The sequence below is a fragment of the Phasianus colchicus genome, chromosome 33 (assembly GCF_987193195.1).
Source record: "Phasianus colchicus chromosome 33, bPhaCol1.hap1.1, whole genome shotgun sequence".
NCBI lineage: Eukaryota > Metazoa > Chordata > Aves > Galliformes > Phasianidae > Phasianus > Phasianus colchicus.
The window spans coordinates 1679858-1696082 of NC_143468.1; the positions used below are offsets into that span (position 1 = coordinate 1679858).

General features: G+C 52.6%; 1 protein-coding gene across 2 annotated transcripts; it reads left to right on the plus strand.

Annotated features, from left to right (window-relative positions):
* Nucleotides 1–1530: 1530 nt before the first annotated feature.
* SENP1 (SUMO specific peptidase 1) lies at nucleotides 1531–14851 on the plus strand. Of its 2 annotated transcripts, none has more exons than XR_016460814.1 (17): nucleotides 1531–1721; nucleotides 2054–2243; nucleotides 3292–3364; nucleotides 3501–3660; nucleotides 4543–4702; nucleotides 4922–5025; nucleotides 5103–5350; nucleotides 5492–5546; nucleotides 5884–5922; nucleotides 6008–6092; nucleotides 6369–6521; nucleotides 6754–6885; nucleotides 7258–7461; nucleotides 8324–8403; nucleotides 10056–10123; nucleotides 13505–13589; nucleotides 13981–14000. XR_016460814.1 is itself a non-coding variant. In XM_090128425.1 (17 exons), exons 1-17 carry the CDS (start codon nucleotides 1606–1608, stop codon nucleotides 14685–14687), a joined length of 2043 nt encoding a protein of 680 aa, XP_089984551.1. In that variant the 5' UTR covers nucleotides 1534–1605; the 3' UTR covers nucleotides 14688–14851. The 2 variants fall into 2 exon arrangements, 1 of the variants encoding a protein (XP_089984551.1); XM_090128425.1 differs by lacking the exon at nucleotides 10056–10123 and adding an exon at nucleotides 14625–14851 and having other exon boundaries at nucleotides 1534–1721; nucleotides 13981–14076.
* Nucleotides 14852–16225: the final 1374 nt, after the last annotated feature.

The following is a 16225-nucleotide window of genomic DNA, read 5'->3' on the forward strand; positions in this document are numbered from 1 at the left end:
TACTGGTCCCAGTCCTATTCCCTCACTGAATCCAATCCCTGCTTCCCACTGATCCCAGCCTGCACTCCCTAACGGTTCCAATTCCAGTCTCTCTATCCCCACACAGCTCCCAGGCTCTGTTCCTTTCCTGGTCCCACTCCGTGCTCCTCGCTGCTCTGTCCGTTCCCTCACTGCTCCCATCCCGTTCCGTCACCCAGCCGCTGCCCCGGGCCGCCCCGCCGCTCTCAGGCGCTGACCTGGCGGCAGGAGGGTGAGGAGGACGAGGAGGGCAGCGAGGCCGAGGGCGGCCGAGGCCAGGAGAGAAAGCTCAGGGAGAGCGGCCATGGCCGCAGGGCTGTAAGGGGATCGCCTGTAATGGGATCGGCCGTAACCGGAGCGGCTGTAATGGGATCGGCTGCGGGGATCGGCTATAAGGGGGCGGCTGTGAGGGGATCATCGGCTATAACGGGACGGACCGTGCTGGGCACTCCCTGTCGCCATGTGATCCCGGCCCCACACGGCACCCCATGGGCCGGCACTGCCGACACCGCGATGCCCCGCACGGTGCTCTCCATCGGCTGCCCCCTCAGAGGCTCCCCCCGCACGCGGTGCCCCCATAGGTCCCCATAGATCCCCATAGGCCCCCATAGATCCCCATAGGCCCCATAGACTGCCATGGGTCCCCATAGACTCTCATAGTCCCCCATAGACCCCCATAGCTCCCCATAGAGCCCCCTAGGTCCCCCTAAGTCCCCATAGACTCCCATAGTCCCTCATAGGCCCCCATAGACCCTCATGGGTCCCCATAGAGACCCACAGGCCCCCATGGGTCCCCACAGACCCCCATAGACCCCCATAGGCCCCCATAGTTCCCCATAGACCCCCCTAGGTCTCCCTAAGTCCCCATAGACTCCCATAGATTCCCCACAGGTCCCCATAGGCCCCACAGACCCCCATGGGTCCCCATAGACCCCATAGGCCCCCATAGAGTCCCCTAGGTCACCCTAAGTCCCCATAGACTCCCATAGACCCCCATGGGTCCCCATAGACTCCCATAGATTCCCCACAGGTCCCCATAGGCCCCACAGACCCCCATGGGTCCCCATAGGTCCCCATAGAGCCCCCTAGGTCGCCCTAAGTCCCCATAGACTCCCATAGACCCCCATGGGTCCCCATAGACCCCATAGGCACCCATAGACCCCCATAGGTCCCCAGAGACCCCCAGAGACCCCCTATGTCCCCCTAAGTTCCCATAGACTCCCATAGGTCCCCATAGACCCCCATAGACCCCATAGACTGCCATGGATCCCCATAGGTCCCCATAGACCCCCTATGTCCCCCTAAGTCCCCCTAAATCCCCATAGACTCCCATAGGCCCCCATAGGTCCCCATAGACCCCCTACATCCCCCTAAGTCCCCCTAAGTCCCCGTAGACTCCCATAGGTCCCCATGCCCCCCCCCCATGGGCTGTCTCCCGCCATCCTGCGCTCCCACAGCTCCTCCATGCCCCCCTCCCACCCCCTTCTCACCCCCCTCTCACCCCCAAGGCCTCCCCTCCACCTCCAGGCCGCCAGGGGGCGCTCTCTGCCGCTCGCCAGCGAGCGCACGAGCGGCTTCCGCCACATCATGGCATCACTTCCGGCGGCGCCAACTTCCCCTTCCGTCCGCCTCGTTGCCGGCAGCTGCCGTTGCCGCCGTTGCCGCCAAACCCGGGAAACGCGCGCGTGCTGGGGCCGCTTCCGGTAAGAGCGGGCGGGGGGCGAGTGAAGGAGCGGCCTGGGCTCGGGGCTGCGCCTCGGCTCCTTCCGGCGGGCGGCGGGATCCGCGCCTCCCGGTAGCCGAGCCCCCCCCGTCCCGGTGAGCCCTAAGCGGGCCCGCCGCCCCGGTAACGCGGCCTCTCCACGCAGCCGAACCGCCGAGCCCCGCTCGCCCCGCTCCTCCCCGCCCCGGGGCCGTTCCTCCGCTCGGCGCTCCGGCCGTTTCCCCTCGCCGTTCCCCGCTGTTTGTTGGCAGCCCCGGGCGCGGGGTCTGCCGGGTCGCTCCGTTTTCCGCAGCGTTTCCTTTGCTCCTCAAGGAAATCCCGATCCCAGGGCGGAAGCCGCCCTGCTCCGCAGCCTCCGGACGCTGCACCGACCCCGCATGGCCGCGCGGACCCGATGAGGATGGAGACCCGGGACTCCGCCGGCCACGGCTCGGGGTTCAAGGCCTTTCCCCTGCCGCCCCGGGCCGGGCTGAGGGACGTGCTCTGCCCGCCCGACACCAAGGTTGGCTCCAAAGAGGGGATGGGAGGGAGTGAGGGGGGTCCCTTTATGTGTTCGGTGGGGTTTTGGGTTCGGTTCTGGGCTCTGCGGTGTGAAATGGGGGCTGAGGACTTTGGAAGCGTCCAGAGGAAGGTGTGGAAGTCAGGGTGTTGGATGAGTGCGGTCTGTGACGACGCTGGGGTTGTGTAGAATGGAGGGGATGGGGCTGAGGGGTGACCTCAGTGTTCTGCCCCCAGGAGGGACCAGACGCTCATCTCCTCTGGTGAGTGGTGACAGAACATGAGAGTGGAACAGGGCTGTGTTGTGGGGTTCTGTCTGTATTGAAGGAAAACCTTTTTATCACGAGGGTGGTCAGACGCTGGGATAAGCTTCCCAGGGATTTGGGTGGTGGCCCAGGGAGGCGAGCGATGCCCTGTGCCTGCCAGTGCTTGGGACACGTTTGCACGATGCTCTCAGTCATATATCAGAACTTTGGCTCTGAAGGAGCCAGGCAGCTGTACTCCATTTTTGTAGCTCCCTCCCAACGGGACCCTTTTGCTTTATTCAAAAGCAGTGGGACATTTCAAGCAGCAGTCACACCAAGTGCCTGCTGTTCCCAACACTGAATGCTTCCTGAGCAGAGGCGTGCTGCAGGTGCCCTGTTGGTGCTGCTAATTGCTGATTAGCATCCTAAGCAAAGATGGAAGTTTGTGGGTGAAGTTTGCACTGGGTCTATATGTGCCTGTGAGCGTGTTGAGCCTTGGTGAGTTGGCCAGAGGCAGCGTAGCCCTGAGGCTGGTTTTTTTTTGCCCTGTAGTAATGTGGAAACAATGTTTGTTTTTTCTGTTTTCGTTGAAAGTGAGATCACACGGGGATTTTAGAGGGAGAAGGGAGGCTCTTTAGCACCTTTCCAACAACGTGCTGTGTTGTCAGGCTGACAAGGTGCCTTCTGGTACCTTTCTATCAGCAATTACTAATGATAACTATGTGGTGGAGGGCCAGTAACTGCATGGGGGTTTAAAACTCAGAGTTGTGCACTTTTCTAATAAAAACCTGCAATCTCTCCCCACAGTTTTTACCAAATAAGACCGGCAGCTTTGCTTGCCCAGCTGGAAATGCCTCATGCGCTCTCAATTTCAGCCAAGGTAAGATACTCTCTTTTTTTTCCCCTTAGGTGTGTTTTTTATTTTATTTTTTTTTTCCTGTTTCCTCCCCACAGCAGCACAGGGAGGGAGATATTCCTCTTTATTAACAGCTGCCTCATTTTTTTTTCACTTGCAGAAGTCCCGTGCCCTGAGACCTACCGGACAGCAGGAGAGCCACAGGGGTTTGGGTGCAGCACCAACGGGCAGTGGAGGGGTTTGGTGCCCACCCCAAGTGCTGCGCTGCCGAAGCTGAGGCTGAGCCGTGGCTCTTACCTCGAGGCTCGCAAAAACCCCAGGTGTGTGAGGGCTGCATCCACCTTCACCCACAGGCTGGGTGTTTTCCACATACAGCTGGCAGAGAAATTCCATTCTTGTGGGGAAAAAAATGAGTTGTGCTTTGACCAACCGAGGAAACCTCTTCTGACTGCTCAGCAGGAGGGGTTTGCTGCTGATCAGAAGCTCAGATGTTTGTGAGGCTCTTCCCAGCAGTGGGTGTGATGGAAGAGGGAAATGGGGGGTTTGGAGAGTAACCTTGGTGTAACCAAAAGAGGTTATACTGCTGGGAAGCTAGGAGATATGTGGCATGATGTGGTTCTGTCCTGGTTAGTGCATGTGCAGCTGCCTGTAAAGGAGTGTTTCCCCAGTAGGGCAGTGCCTTTCCAGATCAGTGAAAATCTTACTCCTCTGGAAAATCCCTGTAATGGAGAACGTTTATAAAATTAATTTCAATGGGATAAATTCCAAATCAAGCCAGAGATTTCGAACAGGCTGTGAAGTGAGCCTGGCCCGTGGGAGTGGGGAGAAACGAGGTGAGAGGAGAGCATCAGTTTTTGTAAAAGAGAATGCAGAGTGTTTTTGTCAAGGCGAGATTCAGCCATTTTGTGGATGGGAAGAGGGGGAGCTGTTGGATCTGGCGGGAAGGTCTTGCTCGGGGTTTCCAGGCTGTGCTTCCTCGGCCTCGCAGTGCCACCTGCTGGCATCTGCGTGGCTGCACAATCTCTGGCATGTGTGGCTTTGGATCGAGCTGGTGGAGAGCCAGCCTTCAGTGCTGAAATAGCTTTAAAAACACAAATAAAATATGATCCGAGTTAGATAACTCGATTCTCGACTGATTTTTGAGGGATGGGGGAAGGACTCGAGCACGAAACCAAAGGAACCTGTTTTGTTTCTCCTCGCAGTGGGACCTCCAATAGTTTTGTAGGAAAGTCCAACCACCATTGCCATGGGTCAGCATTTCCAATCAAACCTGCCCAGAGCCCCTCCTGGAGCGGGCCGTGCCGCCGCAGCCTGCTCAGCCCAAAGAAAACTCCGCGGCGGTTCATCAGCACTGCGGAGGAGGTAAAAGCAAAGGTTGGGTGGGAGGCCCCTCAGTGGGTGGCTCCATCCGAGCTGGTTGCTTCTGAGCATCACAAAGAGCTCGAGGCAGGTCTGCCTTGTGCTGGATTCTCTCCTCCTGGCTGACAGAACAAGAGCATTTTGACTTCGTCACGCGTCTGCTCAGTGTGCGTGGTGTCTTTGTTTAAACCATGATAGAGTACTCTGGTTGTTTCTTTGCAGACTGTTCGAGAGGAGGAGCGAGAGATCTACAGGCAGTTGCTTCAGATGGTCACAGGAAAGCAGTTTTCCACGTCCAAGCCCTCTTCGCTCTTCCCCTTCCATCTGTGAGTTATGTAAAATGCTCATTTCCAGCACGGAGTGTGCATGCGTTCTCTGAAAACTAATTTTCTGTTGCTCCTAGGTCCAGGTGCTCAAATTCCAGCAAAACCATACTGAAAGAAACTCCCAGCAAGAACTCAAAGCTGTTTGAAGCTCACAGCATTGCACCAGCCAGCTCAGCAACCAGCATTCTCGGGGCACAGGAGCAGCCATCGCACAAACCACCGCTCTACTCCACGCCCAGCTATCCCTCCCATATCTTTGAGTCCCATAACTCCACAGCCCAGCATCAGCAAGAAAATCTACCAGCATCCAACACTCAGTCTGAAGGTAAAAACCAAAAGCAAACAAGCAGTCAAATGTATGTGGGAAAAGCACTTATTCCCTTCTCTGTACTTGGACTTCAGCACAGTTTGGTAACTCAGTAGTAATTGTAAGAATAACAATATTCCTCAATTTTATCCTCTGTAGGATCAGACTCGGTCATTTTGCTCAAAGTAAAGGATTCCAGAACCCCAGCTCCAAGGTGAGAGGCTGTAAATTGCATCTAGAGCAAACAAGGGCAGGGGGAAGTTCACACAGTCTTTTTTGGTTTCACTGAGAGGTGAGATTGCAGATAAAAAGTGACTGTGACTTTGTGAATGCTTCACAAAGGGAGAGCAGTTTGCCATAGATACCAGCACTGGAGAGTGATGCATCAATCTCTTTCTGGAGACCTGGATGCAAATCACTGTCAGATCTGTCTGTAGCTCTTATCGCTCTTAGAATAAAGATGCCCTCAGATATTACTCACAAATCACTTTTCAGACAATTACTTTCCATGCAAAGGAGAATGCTTACGCATGTCCTTCTCCCTTTCCTAGCCTCCCATTCTTCCAGGCAGAACTATGGATCAAGGAATTGTAAGTAGATGTTTTCTGCTTTGTTTTCCCATCACAAGTGCTCGTGTATTTCTAAATGCTGTCTTGTTCAAACTGTGCTTTTCAGGACCAGTGTCTACGACTCGCGAGCTCGGGAGAGGTGGCGGCAGATTGAGGAGCAGAAAGCTCTGGCCTTACAGCTGCAGAGCCAGGTGAGAGAACAGTTACTGAATGAGCAGTCTCTGAGTCAGAACTTCAAACCACATAGTAGGAAGCTGATTGGGAAGAGAATGGCCAAAATCTGCGCTCTCACATCCAGTGGCTTTGTTACTTCTCCTTGCTGCGGCTGGGCGCTCAGTAGCACTGTGGCCAGGCTGGATGCTGCCCCTTTCTGCATCTCCTGGAACAATTGGCTCCACGAGGCTTCCTCACGAGCCCCATAGAGGTGGCTCCTTTGTCTCTGTGTAATCCAGAGGTCTCCCCTTCAGCGGTTGCAGGAGCAGGAGCACTCGGTGCAGGACCTGGTGGATTTGAACCTTCGTGTGCCTCTCGAGAAGGAAATCCCTGTCACGGTGGTCCCAGAAAAGAAAGAAGGTGCCAAGTCAGCTGATGGTGAAGAGGAGTTCCCTGAAATCACAGAGGTAAATCTCTTTGTCTGGTGGGCAGTCAGACATCTGTGTGGAAGTGCTTCTGAATACGAACATCATTTTCTGAGGTCAGTGCACAGACACTGATAGCTGTGACCTTTTGTTGTGTGTTTTATAGTGGGTTTATCCTTTGAGGAGCAAAGAACAAACAGTGGTTTGAATGTAGCCCTTGTGATGGTTACAGTAGGAGCTCTCCCTTCCAACAGTGTTTGTGTTCTCCCTCTAGGAAATGGAAAAGGAAATAAAGAATGTATTCCGAGGAGGAAATCAGGATGAGGTCCTCAGTGAAGCCTTTCGGTTAACGATCACCCGGAAAGACATCCAGACCCTCAATAATCTGAACTGGCTCAATGATGAGGTGAGCAGTCCGTGCTGTGCCACTGGGACTTTGTTTAAAGTAGGTTAAAGTGAACAGGTGTCTGCCCTCTCCTTGCCTAAGGAAGTCAGAATGGGCTGTGCTTCGTGCTCTGGATTGGTTAATCTGAGGAGAAATCCCTGTGTAGAGCAGGCACTTGAAAAAATAGTGATAGTGGGACGAGAAGAATTGGGAGTGGATGCTATCAGGGCAGAACTTGTGAAGCTTAATCTTAGGGGGACTGTGTGCTTAAATATTTCTGGATTTCTTTGAAAGGATTCAAAGTGTTTGAGCTGCTGTAAATCCTGGTAGAGGCAGTTCTAATGAGTGGCAGTGGAGGTGAAAATAATTCCTTTGTTTTTTTTTTTTTCCCAGATAATTAATTTCTATATGAATTTGCTGATGGAGCGGAGCAAAGAAAAGGGTTTACCAACAGTTCACGCGTTCAATACTTTCTTCTTCACCAAATTGAAAACAGCGGGGTACCAAGCTGTGAAAAGATGGACTAAAAAAGTGGATATCTTCTCAGTGGACCTCCTTTTGGTGCCTATTCATCTGGGAGTGCATTGGTGCCTAGCAGTGAGTGCTTCTGTTACGGAGCAGACCATCCTATAAACTCACCTGTGACTGAATCACAACATCTCATGGCTCTGCAGAGGGGTGTTTGGGTGTGGGCAGGGGGAAGATGCACGTTTGTGGCTAAAAGCAGAATGCGAAGGGAGTGAGAAGGGAGCTGTAGGTTTGCTGTCTTTCTTGTCTTTGACTAGTCTTCAAAAAGGAGAAAAAGCTGTGAAGTTCACGTCAGGTTGTAGCCTGCTCTCTGGGGAAGGATCTCATTTCCACATTCCCACAAGTTTGCCTTTAGAGGCACTGCTGTGGGATGGTTTCAGAAAGATGCAGACACGATACGGTGCAGCTTTCTGTGCCTCCTGCTCCAATGTGATACATCCCTTCTCGTGGCACCTGGGCAGTGCTGGATCACATGTGGCCTCTCAGATTCCTTCTGCTTCATCCCTTCGATCCTCAGTGCACTGCTCACTGCCCAGCAGGGATGGGCTCACATGAGTGGCTGGGTGTGAAAATGGAGCGTGGGGCAACAAAGCACAGAGCTCAGCACACAGACGTCAGGTGGGGCAGAGCCTTCTGTAAGCAGATCTGTCAGCCTGCTGCTGGGACAAAACAGATAACAGTGCTCTTGTGTTCGACTGGGCTGCTCTGAGGAGAGCCTGATGGAGAGATTTGAGTGCTTAAATAACATGGTAGCACAGGGAGGTTTGGGGGGGGCTGTGGCGTGCCAAGGAAGTTACAAACCCTTCACTGCTCTGAAGTGGTTTAAACTTCCTTTTAACAAAGACTTTGGCTCACAAAGGATATATCCTGGCATTGGGGTGAGCTGCTTGTCTTCTGCATTGCTAATTCTGTAACGAATCTCTCTACGTAGGTTGTCGATTTCAGGAAAAAGACCATCACCTACTATGACTCCATGGGTGGAATAAACAGCGAAGCCTGCAGGATACTGTTGTGAGTAACACTTGAGTTGTACCTGTTAAAATCCAGATGGCTCCTTGGTGTGCACAGGTTGCAAAGCGACGGCTGTTGTGTGGGAGCAGTTCCTGTCTGGGCACTGAGAGGGGGAGTGAGAAGCGTTCTGGTTCTCATGCTTGGTTTCATCACTCACTGCTGATGCAGTCCCCGTTACAAAGTCAGTCTGCAAGAGACTCCTGCATAGATTCTGTCTTCTCTTCGCAGAAAATCCCTCAGTGAGGCTGCTGTTCCCTGTGCAGGTATAAACAGGTGTCAGACCCATTCTGTTAAGGGCATCAAGCACTGCCAGTCTTCCTGGGCATCATCTTTAGACGGAAACCAACGTCTCAGACCCTGAGGATCAGGGGTCCTGCAGTTGCTGGAAGAAATGGCATCTTTCAGCCATTCCACAGATGGAGACTTTTCCTCTCTGTGGCAAAGAACAGCTCAGTAATTTGGCCCTTTGTTTCAAGGAGCTTCTGAAGAAGCACAGTGGTGCCTTTGAGCGCGGGAGAGTCTTGGATCAGAACGTGGATGAAGGTTTGTGCAGATCTGAGCTCCACCAGGGCATCCTGTGCCTCCAAATGAGGCTGGATGGAAGCTGCTCTTCTTGACTTCAGACCCTAGGGGTCTTGCTTTCACCCTCCCAGGCAATGCTGTGGGTAGGAGTGAAGGTGGCTCCTGGCTCTGCTGACTTCTCATAGAGGAGGGGTGCTTGCCTGGCTAATTCAGTATTGGGCAGCTTGGTGCTGTGTTTTCCCATCTTTGGAAGCAGTTGTTGGGAGCATGCTAAAAATGAGCTGCTCCTCCCAGGGGAGGAAAAAGGCCGTTTCCCTACGGCACGTTGTCATGCAGGGTCGTCAGGCTGATGCAAATCAGATTCCAGAGTGATTAATGAATCGCAGTTGCTGGCCCCTCTGTTTTTGCAGTGCTGACCCCAGGTCGTCCTTTGGTTCTGTTTCTCATCTCAGCTCTGATGCTGATTGGGAACCTGATCCCGAGTCTTCTGGCGTGAGGTTGAGTGTGTCAGCAGAGGTGCCACTCATTCAGTCGAGGAATGTTAATGATGATAAAGGCAGACAGGAGACAAATGCTATTTAATCATTTCCAGTCCATTTAGTGTCTTTTCCAGTTCAGGTGTTCTGCAGTCTGCACATACTGGGTTTATTTAAATAAATATAAACGTGGTTGTTTCCCGTTTTCCACAGTGTAGTGTTGGTTTAAAGGGAGGAAATGGAAACGTATGAAATCTTTAGGAATGGCTCAGAGCGGTGTCTCTTAGCTTTGCTGTGTTCCTTGTGCCTCTTTCTTCAACGTTTGTCTGAGACTGATGCAAGCAGAGCTGGCCTGCCTTGGGGCAGGGTTGATCTGGGTGAAATTAGCTCCTTTCAGCCTGAATTTCTTTGATTCTGAGGAACAAAGCACGGACATCTGGTGAGGCAAAGCACCTGGGAGGTGAGAGGGGGACGCAGGAGTCCCATCTGCAGTTCATTTAGGGGTCTGGGGTGAGGAGGCAGGTCTCCAAGCTGGCTATAGTGAGCACCAGAGGATACAAGGTGTATGGTCCCATGCAGGATCAGTGGTAGAAACCCAGGATTTCAGGTCACTGTTGCCCTGGACGTAATTGTTTTCCCTCTGTTTCCTTTTAGGAGGCTTTTATTGGTTGAATGCAGTGGGAGGATCACTCCGGGAAGAAGGGACGGAGGTCCTATTCATGGTTAGTGACCCTTTCATGCTTTCAATCTTTAGAGCTTCCTAAAGGTGGTGAGTGTCTCACAGCTAGCCAGATCTTAGAGGGACATGGATGCAATACAATGCCCGCTGGCCAGGCTGGGTGCTGCAGGGGCTGCAGATGTTTGCAGTCTGGTAGCTGGGCCTTGCTGCTGTGCCTGGTTTGGCATCTGGGCTTTCACACAGCTTGGCTGTGAGTCCTGGAGAGAGTTGCCAGAAAGCTGCCCCTGCTTTGTCAGGGCTTTTCCTTGAGGAAAAGCAGCGCTTTGGCACTGCTGGAAGGTCGTGCACTGGAGCAGATGTAAACCGACCTGTTACAGTCAGTTACTTGATTCTGGTGTATTGGTGCTGGAGGAAGAAGGCTTAAGGGGTAGAGCACGCAAAGCTGGTCGTGCCTGTGAAATCTTCCAGTGCTGCTGCTAGCAGGAGATAAGAAGTGCTCACCTTCGTGTGCCGTTTTCTTCAAGGCTTTTAGACATTTGCAGTTGCTGATTTCAATAATTCCTCGAGACACCTGCTCAGGATTTTGTGTGTGAGCTGTAGAGGGCGAAAATCCACTTTCATGTTTAGGAAAATGAGGTTAAAAGCCTGCAGTATTTGATGGGGGATGTCAGGCGTATTGGTTTCTGATCTGGCAAGTTAATTATGTTTAAAAACCTTTGTGTCAGGCTTCTCTCCTCAAGGTGTTCACCTGGCACAGCGAAGTCCTGCCTCCCTGAGCAGTCTCGCAGGTTGAAGCTGAGGCATTTTCCTTCAGTTAACCTCCTTAGGAAGTTGTTCAAGCTGTCACCCAGGCAGGATCAGCTCCGTGCAGTGATGCTCTGTGTTCCGTGTGCCTGCCAGGTTGCTGGAGGTTGCTTCTGGGAAGCAGCAGAGGTGTGATGGTCACAAGTAACTGTGAGCTGTGCTTGGGGAGTTACTGCCTTGCTCTTCAAGAAAACAGCTCCGAATCTCCTGCTGCTGTGTGTGTGTTGGCAGTGGAGCTGTGGGTTGTGATAGCTGCAGATAAAGCAGAAGGGGAGGCAGAAACCAGCGGATTGCCCAACCCAGACTGTTTAAGTCTCACAGCTTTCTTCCCTCCGTGCCAGACGGAGTCTCACGCTCAGCTCCACCCCTGCTCTGCGCTCAGCATCGTGTGGTGCTCATCCTGGATCCCTGTGGGCTGCAGCCCTTCCCTGGGCTGTGCTGCTCTTTGCTTTGTCTGAGGATTCGAGTGGGTTCTGGTGGCAGGCAATAACAGCCAGGATTTTTGTTCCTGGCGGTTGAAGCGCGGCTGCTAATTAAGATTTGCGCCGTGTTTGTGTTGTTGTGGTTGCAGATATTCAGCTCGCCCTTACTTTGAACTTGCTGCAAGGATCTTCCTTTCTGTCCACGAGGATGTTTTTGGGTGTGAGATATGGAGAACTTCTAACGCTCAATGAAAGTTTTTCTGTTCTGGGATTTACCCCCTGCTGATGTTGTCTTGTCCAAACTGCAGCAGTCAAAGCAGCCCAGCAGAGCTTCCCGAGAGCAATTACAGCAGCTGCTGGCAGCCAGCAGCCCCTGTGCTGGGAAACTGGGCTCTGAGCGTGTGTCTGGCTAATGAGGGCTGATAGAAAACGCTTGTCTGGACCTGATGTAGTCTCAGGGGATGGCTGGAAGGGAGGCTTCTCTTCTCGTCATTTTTTACACCCAGCAAAACCTATTTCTGGTTGTTTTGTACAGATGTGATGGTGAGAGAGGGGCTCTCCGTGCTGTGTGGTTCTGCTGCTCTTTCTGTTGCTTCCTTCTGTGTCTCTGATGTGCCTGGGGTCAGCATCCTGCAGGGGGATGGTGGTGCTGAGCAGGTGGCAGCTCTCACCCTCAGGAGCGTGACTTCCCCAGCAGCTGCATTAGCTTTGGAAGGGCCCATCTTGTGGCACTTCAGAGGTCTGTCCTGTCTGTAAGTGCTTTTCCTCTAACTTGCCTAAAGTTTTCTTGAGCCACATGCACATTCTTTTCTCTTTTTATTTGGAGCTGTGGAGCCAACGTGCCCAGCTTACCCCCACGTCTCTTGGGCTCACCTGTGGGCTGTGTGCCCCTGTTCTCCCATCTCGTTTTGGAGTTTACTCATGGTGAGATGTTTTATAGCCATGTTTCTGGGGATCACGCTTCCAAAAGATGGCACATCCCCTCCCCCCCCCCCACTGGTGACCAAAGCCATGTCTGTGCCAGGTGCTCTGTTGACCCCTCTGCTCCTTTCCAAGCTTCCTGATCACAGCTGCAACAGTGAGAAGACTCTTCAAATTGTTTTGAGAAGATGCCAAATAGAAACAGGTGGTTTTCGTAGATCATCTCAGTCCTTAACCAAGATGAAATGAGGGCATCTACAAACCTGAAAGTCACTTAAAGACGTGGCAGCCGACAGAGAGGGGCTCCTTTAGGCCCTGAAGAATATCTTGGACCCATCACTACTGTCTCCTTGGATGACCTAAAGAGAACATTTGTGTCAGTGCCCTTCTTGAGCTCCCCTTCCATCCATCCCAGTAAAGGAAATAGCACAAGGTGTTTGTGTCTACGTGGGAAAGAGCAGATCTGGCTGTTGGGGTTGAATTTCCCCATGGCTGCACCCCCTCCCCTCCATTCTTGGACCTCATTTGAGAAAACTGGGGCCGCTGGGCTCATTTTTGTCTCTCAGCTCATGATGTGTCTCTTCTTGAAAGCGCTCTCAGTTTGTCCCACCGTAGTGAAGAAAACCTCAGATCAGTGTTGGAAGGGAAACCAGGAGGAAGAGCTCTGGAAGAACATCTGCCAGCGTGTCCAACCTGCTGCCAGCCTGCAGAGCAGCTCCGTGCTGTGCTTTGGTGCCTCACACACAGGGCGATTGTTGCAGAGCTGCTGGGACGCTGTTATGGTTCTGACACATCTGCTGCCATCTCCGTTTCTGCTAAGCAAGATCCTCAAAAGATGAGAGGCAGCGACTCAGGACGTGTCGGAAGCCATCCCAGACGTCTCCTTGAGCACAAGGCTCCATTTGCAGAGTGCTGAGGCAGCCCGGTGGCTGCTGAGATTTGCTCTGCTCTGAGTCACTCTGCAATGAATTAGATTTGTGCTCCCTGGTTTATTTGTGGTTTTGACTCTCTGCTCGGCAGGTACTTGTTTTGGATGAGTTTTTGGGTTCTGCTTGGTCCTTCTTTGGACTGCCTCAAAGCCTGGGTCTACAGAGCCCTTATTAAAATGGCCAGTACCGAGAAGAAAATATTGGACTTCCATTTTGCATTAATTCTGCAAACATGGCAGAGGACACTTTAGGTAAACTGACATATAGTGTTCTGGCTAGTTCTGCCTGTTCCTCTAAATAAGCTTTTTTTCTTTCTTTTTTTTTTTTTTCATTCTCTCATTCCTACAGGCAGTACTTAAAACAAGAAAGCCTTGATAAGAAAAGGAAAGAATTTGACACCAACGGGTGGTCGTTGCTGAGTAAGAAGAGCCAGGTGGGTTTGTGCACTCGAGGTGTGCAGGAGGGGTCTGGGTTGGTCCTTGCTTTTGTCCTTGGCCCAGATGCAGCTTTGCTGGCTGCTTTACCTGGCAGATTTGTGCTCGTGGGAACTGTAGGGGGTGAGCAAATCACAGGTCTTCAGTGGCAGGCTGCTCTGCTGCAGTTTCCCATCCAGCCCTGAGGGGAGGACATGGGGGGGAGCCCCAGTGCCCCTCCATCCCTGCTGCACAGGGCTCACCCACCCTCTTGTCCTCAGCTCCCGTTTGCTGTGCAGCTCCCACCTGCTCTTCGTTTTGGGGAGGCCCTTTGCTGGGAGCTGTCTGTTCTCCCAGCTGACAGGAGGGCTCTGATTTGTGGATGCTCAGCTCTGTGTCCTCTCATTCCAGGAGATCCCACAGCAGATGAACGGCAGCGACTGTGGGATGTTTGCCTGCAAATACGCCGACTGCATTACCAAAGACAAACCCATCAACTTCACTCAGGTAATCCCCCCCATCCTGACGTGTGCCACGTGCTCGGGGTACGTATTTGCACCCATCCAAGTGCCTTCTGCTCCCTTCTCCATTGGTTTGAAGCCCTCAGTGGGGATCAAATTGCTGTTCCTCGGAGCAGAGCTGACACAGGGTGCTGGGGCAGTTCTTCCTACCACGCCAAATTCCTCAAGAGTCCTCCTCATGTCTTCTATTAAAACAGACAGGCACGTCACCGACGTCAGCCCATAATGGGTCCCAGTCATTGCTGTAATGAAAGTGGGGCATTGTAGCCTGAATCCAAAGGAATTTGGGATTACCTGATGTCAGCCCCCATGGAGTATCCCATGCAAGAGTATTTTGTTATTAGGGGAATGTCACTGAAGTGATGTTCATTCTAAATTCTCATTCCCTGCTTTGTTTTCAATAACCTGAAAGTCTCACCCCCAACCCCCCTCCCCCCCCTCTAAGAAAAAGGCTTCCCCTACAAAAAGCTGCCCCCAGGAGATGATGAGGATGCGCTGATGTTTGTTTTCTTTGTCTTTTTTCCCCTTCCAAAGCAACACATGCCCTATTTCCGGAAGCGGATGGCCTGGGAAATCCTGCACCGCAAGCTGCTCTGATGCCCGGCGCCGCCTCGTGCGGCTGTCCCAGAAGTGCCCTGCTGTGCTCTGCTCAGCCCAGGGCTCAAAAGAAACAGCAAATGAACTCTGTTATTTTTGATAAAAAAAAAAAAAAAAACAACCACCATTCACGGACCAATGCGCAATAGAAATGTTCAGAAGCACACTTGCCTTTTTTTTTTTTTTTTGTATTTTGAGACCTATTTTTACAAGCATTTTCAGGTGCTGAGATTCAAGGGGGGCAGCTTTGGCTATGGGAGGAACTCTTATTTTTTTTTTTTCTGCTTTTTCAGCCCTTTTTGCAGCCAGCTTTGTGCTGATGGTGTGACTCTGGGGGTGTGTGCTTGGGGGGGGGAGGGAGAAGGGGGCAATTCAGGGGAGGAGAAAGCACTTATGTGGGTCTGGGTGCTCAGCACGCTCAGAGAACTCTGCTCCCTTCTGAGTGATGTGGGCAAAGTGTATTTCTGGGCAGATGCAAGGAGGATTTGCCCTTAGAATCCAGTGTGGGGTGAGAAGCTTGGATCTCCATCTGTTAAAGCAGGGAGGGGTTCAGCCCCTTTTTGCCAATGGAGGTGGCTCCGATCCAGAGCGTTTCTGCTGTGTCTTCTCCCTCTGTGTCCCCCTGCATTCTGTTCTCACAGCCAGCATTTCGTGGGGCAGCTCTGGGGCTGTGGTGGGGGGTCTCTGCAGGAGCTGCTGGGGGCTCTGTGTGTCATTTCATTTTTGCAGAGCCGCTTTTCTGCCCGTGGACCCCATCCTCCTCCCCATTGTGGAGCATCGACTGTTTACAGAAACTTCAGGTACACTTTTGACTGTAGAGTGGAGCCGACGCACCACCGGATGGTTCTGCACCTCTATCTGTTTCCAGGCAGTTTTTTGCAGAGCAACAAAGAACAAAAAAAAATCTGCACGATTCGCTTCTCCTCCTGGCGGGGGTTGAGGCTTTTGCCACCTTTGTCCTCATGCAGCAGCCCCGGCCGAGCAGAATGAATGGCTCCTCTCTCCGTGATATTTTGCACATGTTTCACCCGTGGTCGGGGGCGTTTGGGGGGGGGCTGAATGCTGCCAGCAGTGCAGAGGCTGCAGCCTTCAGCTGAGAGCTGCTTCCAAAAGGGATCCGCGGCGCTCGGTGAGGCTCTGCATCCCCGTCCACCGGTGGGAGAAGGGAAGCATTCAGAAGCCCTCAAAGCAGCAGTTGGGATCGGGGGGCCCTCGAGGCTTCTGGAGGTTTTGCTCCGATGGGGCTGTGCTGCTCCTTTCCCCTGTTTTAATTTATTCTCGATGGTGATGTGGGAGGAAGCAGCAGTGCGTGCCAGGCTTCCCCTGCAGCTGACCCTGGTTCTGTTCTCTCGTGTACATAACCTTTTTAAGCCTAAGGAAAGAATGGAATAATGTCCACTTTTGTATTTTTGTCTCCAGATGTTGCGGGGGGGGAGGGGGGGGTGACATTTTATACATTTTCTGTACCTGTAAGCAGTAGTTTTGTACAAAAAACTTCGCCCTCCTTCGCGCCTGCCGGGTTGTGTTCTTTGTACGCT